Raw genomic sequence first — 11,665 nt, forward strand, 5'->3', positions numbered from 1 at the left:
CGATCTTTGGAATGGAAGTTGTGAATGGATCCCCTTCAGAAAACGGCAGAAATAAGGATCTACCCGACGATAAATGAGTTTGATCGGATAGATCCTCAAAGTCGTCGAAAATGGATGATCGAGGCTATTTTTTGATATTTACAGAATAAATAGCCGCGAAAAGATAATTCTCAAAAGAAAACAGGCTCTTATTGAAGAGATGATTTTTACAAAATTTGAATTCTAAGAGAAAAATTATCATTTTCACGATTTCTAGCGTTTTTCGAAGAGGGAAGTTGAAATATGAACAGTGGCGGGAAACGGCGTTTTTTTGCTTTTTTAGTTTTTTTAGAAAAATAGACTTCGTATAAAAATAGTTTTGTTTTTTTGTTTGAACTTGTTTTCGACTTGTTGCCACTAAAACTGTAGCTCGACTCAATCGTGAGGAGCTACAGTAGAGTTCGTGGACTTTACTTGTATAAAAATAGGCTCTGGGTATAAAAAGGTTTGAAGTTGTATAAAAATAGAAGATTTCGTATAAAAATATAGTTTTTTTTTTCTGGAAGTTCGCGATTCCAACGCTTTGCTTGTTATCTCTTCTAGCGGCGACTCTAGAATCTGGTTAGATTTATGCTTTTTTGTTGGTTAGGATTAGGGTTTGGATAGAGGTACTCTTCCTTGATTTCAGTCATGTTTTAGGGCTTACCTTGTTAAGTAAATGCTTGTGCTGGCATTACTGTTGACAGTAAACAGCTACTGAGCACGCTACTGTACCAAGAACGAGCTGTTACAGTAACTGTACTCAGTAGCTATTCGCGTTGGAAGGCGACTTCATTTATCTTTTAGCAGGTTGGCTGTTCATTTTTTTGCTCCGGGAAGAACAAGCTGGTCCCGTTTTTGGATCTTTTCGCTATCTCATGTTCGAATTTAATGGTGCCTGGCGGAAGGGAAATTCGCAAATTTATAATTGCTCGTGGGGGGCGCTCGGGCGTCGCCGTCGCCACAACAAAACGCGCCGCGGGCACCAACTCGCACGCCGTCGCCTTGACACCTCCAAGCAACAACTTCAGTTTTCCACTGATGAGCTTGTTTAGACAACAGTGAAGAGGCAACAGATCAGTACGTTACTGATTCTTCTTTGAGGGGAGCGGTGGTCTGGGCTCGGCAACCTGAGTAGAAAACCTGAGTCAGGGTCTGAAGAGCAAAAATGAAAAGCCGCTTAGCGGCTTTTTTTGAAACGAAGCCGCAAAGCGGCTTCGCAAGATTATTATTCCATCTTATATTTAAATTCTGGCGAAGCCGCTTTGCGGCTTCGTTTCTAAAAAAGCCGCTACGCGGCTTTTCATCTTTGCTCTTTCAGACCCTGACTCAGGTTTTCTACTCAGGTTGCCGAGTCCAGGCGGTGGTTGTTCATTGAGTCGTCAAAAATGAAGTTCTAGGCTTATGAAAAATCTTTAACAAATAACCGTTTCGGCCTTACGGCTATTACTGTAATGATAAAGTTCTCTTGAAAAAATAAGGAAGATTGACTTTGAGAAAAAAAGTCAGCATGAAAATCGTGATCCTTGAGTTCTTGAAGAGCAGTATCAGTTCCGTTCGTGGAAAAAAGAGCAAACTGATAAGAGATGAAGAAAAAGAGAAGCAGAGCTTGGCCTGGCCGGTTATCAATCCTGTGTGTGTGTGTTTGTGGGGTGGTTGTTTCACTCAAGTGTTTGCATTCGTTGGAGCGGCGAAGAAAAGAACTTCGCTCCTTCCACCAGCTTGGGGAAACTATTCTTCGTCAGGACAACAATGCCAGCCCGGGCGCATACAGCTCTTTGGACAAAAAAGAAATCGCCCTTGAAGTACCGACTCAATGAGTAGCTCCAGTTTCCGCAGTGAAAGAATACGCCGCACTAAACTAGCACGAACTTAATAGCACTGCTATTGTCTCCTCATTCCAGCTTCGAAAATCAAAAACTGAAAACGAAAAGCTCAACAAAAAACTCGATAAATCAAGTTTTCATAGTATTGAAATACGTATTCATCTTCAAAATCGACATTTCAAGAACAAGGTTGTACAAAAGTCGAACATTTTAGGGTTCCATTTTCAAGTATTTATCGACATTTTAGGAAGACTTTTGACCGTGATTGGTCAATGTTTTCAGAGATAGCGGCTAACCCTAACCCTAAATAAAAGCCTCTGATTTTGTAAAAGACCTTTGACTTGTGCATTGCGAAATCGATACAAATCGTCACAACGGATCAGTTCTGTATTTCATGCCATAATTCAAAATCACAGGCACCTCGGCGAATATTTGCCAAAGTTATTCGCACACTTTCTGACAGCCCGAGCAGCTGCGCAACGGATCAAAATCTCCCTAATCAACTCCAGTCAAGCACGGTATTTCGCCGGTCTAATTGCCGCTAACAATCCTTTTTGGCACAGATCTGAGACCAGCAAATCTGACGCTTTCAATTACACTAATTTCAAGCGATGAGTCCTTCCTCGAAGTTTGAAATTTGTATATTTCGTCTACCGCTCGAAAATCGAAAAAGCACGAAGCATGTCCAAAATTCTAGGCCTCGGAAAGCAGCTGCCAGTTGGATGCTGGCTCCGATTCGTAGCGCGAGCTTGATAAACGCTGATACAGTGGACGCTTGGCAAACGCACCCGTTTTCCTCATGTTTGAGCTCTTTCCGAGACTCTTTGTCCGTTTTTTCGAGCACACACGGGGCTCTTGTTTAAATTCTCAATTATTACAGCGACGGAACATTCCCACAGCAAAAATACGAAAAGCCAACTAAAATCGAGTCCTTTCAAAGATGAGCAAAATCGGCATTTTGTCTGAAATGACGACTTTCAAGCACTAGAAATACATAATTTAACTTCAATTTAGTTAATATGCTTCTCTGAATCAAGGTAGCCGAAAAAGATATCCAATTCAGGGATGCGTACAAAAACCATAACTGCGGATTTATTTTGACTTATTTAAATTGAAGTATGATTATCAACAATTTGACTTTAAAATGAAACCATAATCATATGGATCTCATATTGGTGTGCCGCAACGGTACGTCATTCAAACCTACTAAATCCTAACGATAAAAAACTAGAATTTTTCGGTCAATAAAGAACGCGAAATTTTCAAGGAAGGTACTTTCGATTTCATCCGCTGGATTAGGAATACGTCAAGACTGAAAGACACTTGTTGGTCAGTTCCTACAGCCATAGCTGTTACCATAACAATTCAGTAAGTTGAGGCGGGCGTGGCACTTTTTGGCAGGAGCCAGTTTTCGTTGCTTTTCAGAATGGTCGCTGTTTGCGCACGGAAGTCGCCAGGACCGATAACGAAAACCGCTAAAGGCCCCTTCTTTTAAATTTTGAGAAACCAAAAACCAAATCCTAACAACACGCGCGCTCGAGCTTGTTTGAAACACTAATTCGCTGGTCCAAAGGTCCAAAGACTACTGTTACAAAATCGACGCCCTGCTAGGCGCACTCGTCGAAATAAATCGAAAACAATGGAAGTTCGGAAGCGCCCAATCGAGTAATAAACTTAGTGGGACGTCAATTAGTAGGATACAAACAACTCAACACAGCTACTGTATTAAGGGGGTAGACATCCTAAAGTTGATTTTCTAACAGAGATTTCTCTGAGATATCATAACTTTAGTGGGAACTAAAAAAATCCCTCGACTTGGGATTGAACGATGAAGACCATAAATTTATTCAAAATTTTAAAAACAACACGAATCGGAGACGGGGATCATTGATAAAATGTCGCTTTTCAGCAAAAAAGCATTCCTACCAGAGCTGGAAAAAGTATACTTCCCCCGCACTTCAAAAATCTGCAGGGCGCCCTTCATTCTTGAAGGGCGGTGAAGTACGAAATGGCTCTGAAGTATACTTCACGCGCTGAGGTATACTTCCGCTATCGGTTCTTATCGAAAACTTTAGCTGCCACTTCATCTGTCACAATCAGCGTGATTTAAATTATGGCGCCTGAGAGCCAATAAGCGCAAACTTTGAAAAATTCTGGCGGATGGATTCTGATGGCCGACAGAACCAAGTTGAAGTAGAGTGAAGGGCGGAAGTACACTTCACGCCCTTCAACGCCCTGAAGTATACTTCACGAAGTATACTTCATTCTGAAGGGCGAGTGAAGTATACTTTTTTACCAACTCTGATTCCTACAACGATACTAGTGATTATCCCGGATTATCATGCAAGTCTTGTATCAGAGATTTCGGAAAACAAGCTTTGTTCGCGACTATTGCATCCCTCATGTTATCTCTGGAAAATCTTCTTTGCTATGAAGACACTGAAACTCGATTTTAATTAATTAAGCATACATGTATTTAAATTCGACTGAAATTCAAGAAAGATGAAAGTGTTTTTGGACAGGTCAATGTTTTTTTGTTGTTGTCAGGGGAGAAACACGATGCTTGGGCTGAATAAAGGTTCTGAAAACCCAGACAGCTTGAACTTGGAGTTAGGTCGATTTTCGCGCGTTTTCGCCGGCGACGATCGCGGAAACGGCTTTCTTCGAAGGGTCAGCGTTGGCAGCTTGCTTTTGCCCTTGCTCGGCCTTTGTTCGGTGCTTGCCTGAATTATTTTATTAATCGCTAGAATTATACAAAGCAGCAGTTACCTCCGCAGCCTCCCATGAGTTTTTGATCGTCGGCAGTGCCGGCATCGTAGGCCTCGGCCATTTCTTCAGCAGAAGGCATTTTTTCAGTTGTTTGTTTGTTTTTCCTTGTTTACGACTGTCTAAATGAATAAAGAACATTACCTACTGTTATGCGAATAATGCTAAAGTACAGATAATGACTTCTTTTTGCTCTAAAGAAAAATTCTCTTTCAAAATTTCTGAAAAAAAGCGTAATTTTGAAGCTGAATTGGGCATTTTTTTTCAACAAAACAGATTTTTTCGCACACAGCTGCGCGAAAATCGAAAACCGTTGGAAAATGAAAACAAAAAAGCAGAAGGAAAATTCCCACACTGAGCATTCCTTTCGTAAATTACGGAAAATAGAATAAAATTCGTAAAATCCTTTTTTTTCTCTTTAGTTTTGACTCGGCCAATCGGAGCGTTGTTGACTAAAAGTCCTCCAGCAAAGAAACCTCTTTCTTCCAGAAGATAACCTCGGATTCTTCAACCATTTTGTAAAATTCAGAAAGAAATTGGGAAAATAACCTTTGAACCGAAAGGAAGGAAACTCTCCTCTATGATTTCAGTTTTCATTTTTTCGGCGAAATTTCGTTCTCAAATGAGTTTTATTGAGTTTGTTTTCTCTACAGAGGCAGTTTGGTATTTGCAATGCAGGGAGAAAGTGATTTAATTAAGGACCGGGGACCTGTCCAGGAGCGCAAGTGACAGAGTTTCGGAATCGCTTGGCCATGATGCTCATGTCATCCTTCCACTGGTTGTTGCACTTGTTTCCGACTACTTTGACGAGTTTCTCGATCCAGCCAGCCAAGTCCTGCTCGTTCTCGACTTCAGCCAAACCGTCCAAAACGGAGCAATTGATCACACCTGAAAACGTAAACAAAACTCCTTTCTCTCGATTTCTTACCAGCATGGACTTTGCAAGAGGCGACTTCTCGGGCAGTGGATCGTCGTCGTCGATCCTCTTCTTCTGGGATGTAGTCGAGAGCTGAAAATTTATGTTAATCGAGAAACAAGAGACTTTCTCTTACCGTCCATGAGATCAGCAAATTCGATGTAGTCTTCAAACTCGCCGGTAATGAATCGAGAAGATTGAGAACCAAGGCATTGGGTGCCAGTGGCCTGTTCCCAGGTTCGTCCAAGAATCATCAAAGGAGAAATGATCATTGGGAGGAGTTGGACAGACTCGTTCCATCGGCAGATATTGGCGTAGACCTTAATTAATCAGTAAATGAATATATTTTTCGCATGAATATTCTACCTTGTTGAAAGTGTTCTTCAAGCATCGACCAACGTATTTCAAGTTGCATTTTGGTGGGTTGGTGCCGGGGCAATCTGGGTGGCTCAAGTAGTCATCCTGGGCCCATGGGCACTTGTTGTTAACTGGAGCTGGTCCAGGGTAGACACCGTTTCCGTCGGGTTTTCCAGTGTAACCGCCTGCTGGTGGAGTGTATGGTGGCCAGTAGGTTGAGGTTGGTGGCTTGTAGGTTGTTTTCTTAGGAGTGGTGTATGGTTTTTGGTGGTGTATGGCTTTGGTGGCTTGGTGTAGGGATCCTTGGTTGGCTTGTATGGGTCGTTGTTGGGATCGTATGGTGGTGGAGCCTCGGAAACGGTGTAGCCAGCGTGATCAGGCTGGGAACCATCGTCGCAGAAGAGCGAGTGCTGCATTCGGATCAAGAGGGCCTTGAAGTGGACCTGGAATTCGTTGTTGCAGTGTTTCTTGAGCCAGTTTTCGAAGAGAGCAACCATCTTGTAGTGGAACTTTCGAGCAGTATCAACGTCGCTGAAGTCGAGGAGTTCGCATGGTGGGGCACCAGCTTCGGCGTCGCATCGGGCAACGTCTCGTTCGTTCTCGTTGAGAGCATCGAGGGAGTCTTCGCCGATGAGGTCGAGGATGGATCGAGAACCGTAACCAGTGCAGGTCTTGCCGAACTTCTTTTCGAACTGGTTACCGAGTGGGACGAGTTTTTTGGTGAACATAGGAATGAGCTGCTTGGCGTCTTGCCACTTGCAGACGTCGTTGTAGACTCGGTTGAAGAAGTCCTCGCCACAGACGCGGAAGTACTTGAGGTTGCATTTGCCCTCGTTGCCAGCGCAATCACCGGTTGGGGAGTTGGTCCATGGGCAGTCGCCGCTTGGCTTGTAAGTGATGTAGTTGCTGCCACCGCCGCCGTATGGGGTGGTGTAGCTTGGCTTCTTGGTAGTGTAAGGCTTCTTGGTAGTGTAAGCAGTGGTCTTGTATGGCTTCTTGGTGGTGTAGCTTGGCTTCTTTGTTGTGTAGGCGGGCTCTTCAGGTTCGTACTTAGTAGTGGTGGTCTTGTAGGTAGTTGTTGGCTTGTACTTCTTGGTAGTAGTGGTGGTTTTGTAAGTTGTTTTCTTTGGAGGCTTGTACTTTTTGGTCGTAGTTTCACTGTAAGGAGCAGCAGTAGTCTTGTATGGCTTCTTGGTTGGGGCGGTGTATCCTGGATCAGGCTTTTCGTCTTCGCCGTAGGATGGCTTGTCGTCGTTGCCGTAGCTTGGTTTGTAGTAGCTGCCGACGTTTTCTTTGTAACCGTCTTGTGGAGCGGCTCCAGGAAGGCCTGGGAGGAGCTCGAAATCGAACCAGAAGTTAAAGTTGAACTTCATGCCACCGTTGTTGGTGTAGACAAGGTCGACCTCGTGGTTGTCGTTGCCAGAGTAGCCGGAGCTGTAGTCGTAGGCGCCACGTCTGTGCCGACCCTCGTTACAGAATGGACCCTGGACGGAGTCCTCAGTGACCATGTAGAGGGACATCTCGCTGCAGTCGAATTCGGCGGCCTCGGCGAGGTTGATTTGGATGATTCCAGCGTCCTGCGCTTGAACTCGGTAGATGCAGGCTTCATCTACGTCCAAAGTAACGTCCTCGCTGAGTGATCCGCTGGATCCATTGAGCATGCCGCAGACCCGGCTGTTCGGGAAGTTCTCTTGGGCGATGTCGAGGGCATTCTGCGCCGAAGCGAAAATGGGAAGAGTGACTGACAGCTTCATCCTACCCAACCTGAAAATATGTTTTAAAGATAGGCCTTTTCTTAAATTAATTCTCTAATGGCTTAAAAAACGCAATGTTTATTCTCTTACGTATTGTCGAATGCGGTGGAGCTTCTAGTTTTTCTCCGCCGCGGCGCGTTAAATATCGCGGTCGGGTACCTTTTGCGCCACCAACGGGCTCCTCTTTGCCCTGACGTGGTGCAGTTACTCCACCGGACGCTGTTTCTCACCGTCAGCACTAACGCCACATCGACACAGTACGTACTTCCGCGGATCAACATCAACATTGCAAAGTGTTCAAAACAGCAAATTTTAGGGCACGAGGCTACAGCGTGCAGCATAATCGCTTTTTCTACAGAAAGTTTATTAAGAGTTAAACCAGCGAAGAAGGCATCTCATCGTTAAGGGGGTGCATATCATTAACACCAACTCTTTAAGAGCAGACTTAAATAAAGCGACCTTCTTACTTTGAAAAAAATGATCTTTTTTTTAAGCAAATTTATCTTTTGAAAAAATAACGCTTCTGAAAACACTTATCGTCAGCACAATTTGTACAGTAATGTAACCCAGTAAAAACACCCTGTCAAGGGCTCGGGCAATTTCGCGCCAATCTTCTACTCTTGCCGAGTACTTATCCATCGATTCGATTTTCGCAGCGATTTCGTTTATCTGCAATTCAGTCTTACTCCAACAAAGTAAAAAGATACTTTACCTTTTCATTCATTTCTTCGACTTTTTCGTGATTGATTCCTTCTTTGGCTGTCGAATCCGCCGTCGTTTGAGCTTCCTGGTCGATGAGAGTGCTTCTTTTTCGAATAGTTTCTCTCTGAATACGCGGATTTCTAAACTCCCACTGCTTCTGTCAAATGTCTAAGTATCGCGCCACGTTTTCCTGAAATGTCCTCCACTTAGCAGCAGCAAAGGCCGACTTCTGAAAAGCGTTCGTCAAGCAAGTGCTGTTGTCACAACCTTTCAAACCTGGCAAGTGCGCTGCGAGCCACTTCTAATCGTGTGAATCTTCTGTACCACGCTGTAATAACATTGAAATAAAACATGGAAATAAAATTGCACTGCACCTGCGGAAACCATCATCACGTTTTGAGCGGCGTTTTTGAGAAATTGCTTTTACAAATGTGATCTTCGTCAGCGTCGCCAGCCAGTTTGGAACTTTGATCATTTCATTCAAGCAAATAACAAGGTTCTTTTACTAGAAATAAGATAGTGACTCCCTTATTTTGTGGTTGAATGAAATTTCCTGGTGGAGGATCAGAAGGGCCGTGGTGGAGGCTGAGGACGCAGATGGTGATTAGAATAGAAGTGGAAACAAGCGCCATTGTATACAAATAAAACTCGCCAATGATCGGAATGTCTTCGCTCGGCGGCATTTGCTCCGCCACCAACAGCTGGAAAACGGTGAGGGAAAGGAGAATCGTTACTCCGAGTGATACCTTCTCCCCAGAATCCGCTAGAAATAGAAATTACAATCATACAGTGCCTCATCAGTATAACGAATCTTTTCATCAAGGCGATCATCGGCCTGCTGATTGGCCAACTGAGGTAGCCTTCTTTTTGCTTACCCGGCAATAGAAAGACAAAAGGCGAAAGCATGGAAATCAAGATACAAGGCACTAGCAGGTTGTGGAAGTAAAATCGGCTTTTTCGTCGAATATTCAAGGAGTAGTCCAGTGTCGGATACACATCGTCTAATCAGTGGTTCTTTCCTGGCGCGTTATCTAAGCTTCTTATGCAAGTAAGGCAAATAGCAATTTCCGCGTGTAGATTAACCATTATCTGGGCAACAAGAGTACGTAGCATTAAACTGCTCCAGCGGCATGCTTTCCACTTCCCATTCGATGTTGCTGTTCAAATCGTCCAAAATGCCCTTTCCATTTTTGTCCACTAAAAGCATATCTCCGCTCGGGTAGCTCCACGAGGCAAAGGTGTACTTTTAGCCGAGGTGCTTATTTTCAAAATAACGACGGCGAAAATGAATGAACGTTAAAAACGCGTTAGAATTTAGAAATTGCCATTTTCACGCCTCAAATTCTTGCAAGTTTGCGAGTCGAAAGGAAAGTAACGCACGTTCATCGGGCAGCTGGACTTTGTGATCAAGCTCTGGTCCCAGACGATTGTTCCGTCAGAGTAGACGACTATGTTTGCGTCGGTCTTTTCGTCGTGCTTGTCTGGGCTCGGCAACCTGAGTAGAAAACCTGAGTCAGGGTCTGGAAGAGCAAAGATGAAAAGCCGCGTAACGGCTTTTTTAGAAACGAAGCCGCAAAGCGGCTTCGCCAGAATTTAGATACAAGATGGAATAATAATCTTGCGAAGCCGCTCCGCGGCTTCTTTTCTAAAAAAGCCGCTACGCGGCTTTTCAACTTTGCTCTTTCAGACACTGACTCAGGTTTTCTACTCAGGTTGCCGAGCCCAGGTGCTTGTAGTAGTCCACATTGTTCATCAAAACAGTATCAGGAGTCCAGACAAGATCAAGCGGCAGTCGAATCACCTTGAATCTTTGTCAAACTAGCGACTGAATTTTAAGGCGGTAGACCTTGATTCCAGCGTAGATTTCTTCGTCCCAGCTGAGTCGAAGATCCTGCCAGCGCTGGCGCATCCAAAGGTAGGAATTCAGAATCTGGTTTCTTTCATCTTTTCTTAGAAATAAAAACGCAAATGCCAAGTTTAAAATTTACCTAGGTCGAGAATTTTGTAGAGGTAAATTTCAATAGACACATTCACGGGGCCACTATCTTCAGCAACGGGCCTAAAATAAGAGGTTTTCAACGGACAAAAAACAGTAGAAAGAGAATTTTTATTCGAATAATCAACTCAAATTTTGTTCGAAAATGAACGAAAATAACATTTTTGCTTTGAATTTTAACCTAATATGAGCATTGTAGTCCAAAAAGAGATCAGAGTAAAGTTTCTCTTGAAACTTCTGAGTTGTGGCAAAACAAAATTTCAGAGGAAAAAAGAAGGCGACAGGAATTCTCATTTTTGAGCGTCAATTTCTGTCGAGATTAATCCTCAAAATTGAAATTAAAATGAGCCAGTAAATTACCCATGCCGAGGGATTTGCGCTGACAGGTTAACCTGTCGTTGCTAATCCCAAATGCCTTTTCGTTTATTGTGCCCATAAATTGCAGCAAAAACACTGTAAAGCCGCTCTGTAGCCAAAGTCACAACTTCATTACGTAATCACTGTTATATGCTTTAGAAATTCAATCGACCCCACTGTACTCCTTCTTTGCTTTTTTGCAGCTAAACCTAAGAGTCTCCAACAATAATGCAGCAATTATGCAGCAAACCTTCAAATAAAATTTATGGTCCGTAGCAGCGACAACTTTCCTGTTACGAGCCAATTTATTCGTAGAAGCAAACTAACTGAAAAATACAAAATGAATTCGTGATTCTTGTCAAAATAGCCAATCATAGGGAGCTGTTAGAGCATTTGAAAAAAAGAGAAAAAATGATTATTATGGATGTCTTCAAATGAAAGCCAATTCATATCCCGTTGGCATTGGTGTGTCATTATGATCATTATTTATACTGTGTCTAAATTATCAATATATTTTACTGAACAATTAATGATTTTTAATTCCTGTCTTATGAAAATACGAATAAAATAATTTTATTTTTTAATTTTTTATTTTTTAATTAATTTAATTTTAATTTTATTGTTGATCTTTCGACTAAGCGGTCATCATCAGAACTTGAAAAAAGAGGTGTCAAGACCGAACCTTATTTTTACTATCGCAACTAGCAATAATCCTTCAAATAAAATTGATGGCCCGTGGTAGCGATACATTTCCATTTACGATCGTTACCACTTAAAACTCGTTACAAACTAGTCCCAGTCAATTGAGAAAAAAAAATGATGAGAGAGAAAAGATAATTGCAAATATTCCTTCGGAAGATTCCATTATTTTAACCATCACTTTGAAAAAAATAAAATGAATTCTGTATGGCCGTATGGTCTTGTCGAATCGACGAAATGTGTTAAACTATTTTAGTTTTCAAAATTTAAAAGA

The 11,665-nt window shown here is 42.6% G+C and overlaps 2 protein-coding genes and 1 long non-coding RNA gene across 3 annotated transcripts; all 3 read right to left on the reverse strand.

Moving 5' to 3' along the window:
- Positions 1–4,294: 4,294 nt before the first annotated feature.
- Positions 4,295–4,754, reverse strand: LOC145708260 (uncharacterized). Its single transcript, XR_014134814.1, has 2 exons — positions 4,614–4,754; positions 4,295–4,567 (listed from the first exon to the last, which is right to left on the reverse strand). It is a non-coding gene; the product is annotated as an uncharacterized LOC145708260 (long non-coding RNA).
- Positions 4,755–5,706: 952 nt separating this feature from the next.
- On the reverse strand, positions 5,707–7,840 carry LOC145707481 (uncharacterized). Its single transcript, XM_081785011.1, has 3 exons — positions 7,728–7,840; positions 5,893–7,647; positions 5,707–5,846 (listed from the first exon to the last, which is right to left on the reverse strand). Exon 2 carries the CDS (start codon positions 7,635–7,637, stop codon positions 5,976–5,978), a length of 1,662 nt encoding a protein of 553 aa, XP_081641137.1. The 5' UTR covers positions 7,638–7,647; positions 7,728–7,840; the 3' UTR covers positions 5,707–5,846; positions 5,893–5,975.
- LOC145709324 (neuronal acetylcholine receptor subunit alpha-10-like) lies at positions 7,639–10,629 on the reverse strand. Its single transcript, XM_081787004.1, has 9 exons — positions 10,517–10,629; positions 10,328–10,398; positions 10,186–10,283; positions 10,062–10,140; positions 9,215–9,340; positions 8,846–9,102; positions 8,350–8,463; positions 8,256–8,306; positions 7,639–7,647 (listed from the first exon to the last, which is right to left on the reverse strand). The coding sequence occupies exons 1-9, from the start codon at positions 10,627–10,629 to the stop codon at positions 7,639–7,641; spliced, it is 918 nt and encodes a 305-aa protein (XP_081643130.1).
- Between the last annotated feature and the right edge of the window lie 1,036 nt (positions 10,630–11,665).

Source organism: Oikopleura dioica, chromosome XSR, assembly GCF_907165135.1.
Source record: "Oikopleura dioica chromosome XSR, OKI2018_I68_1.0, whole genome shotgun sequence".
NCBI lineage: Eukaryota > Metazoa > Chordata > Appendicularia > Copelata > Oikopleuridae > Oikopleura > Oikopleura dioica.

Coding starts and splice junctions, on each gene's coding strand:
- LOC145709324 (XM_081787004.1), bottom strand. CDS start 10,629: ATGAGAATTCCTGTCGCCTTCTTTTTTCCTCTGAAATTTTGTTTTGCC. Junction 10,284..10,327: donor CTACAAAATTCTCGACCTAG/GTAAATTTTAAA, acceptor TTCTAAGAAAAG/ATGAAAGAAACCAGATTCTG. Junction 9,341..10,061: donor GGACTACTACAAGCACCTGG/GCTCGGCAACCT, acceptor ACCACTGATTAG/ACGATGTGTATCCGACACTG.
- LOC145707481 (XM_081785011.1), bottom strand. CDS start 7,637: ATGAAGCTGTCAGTCACTCTTCCCATTTTCGCTTCGGCGCAGAATGCC.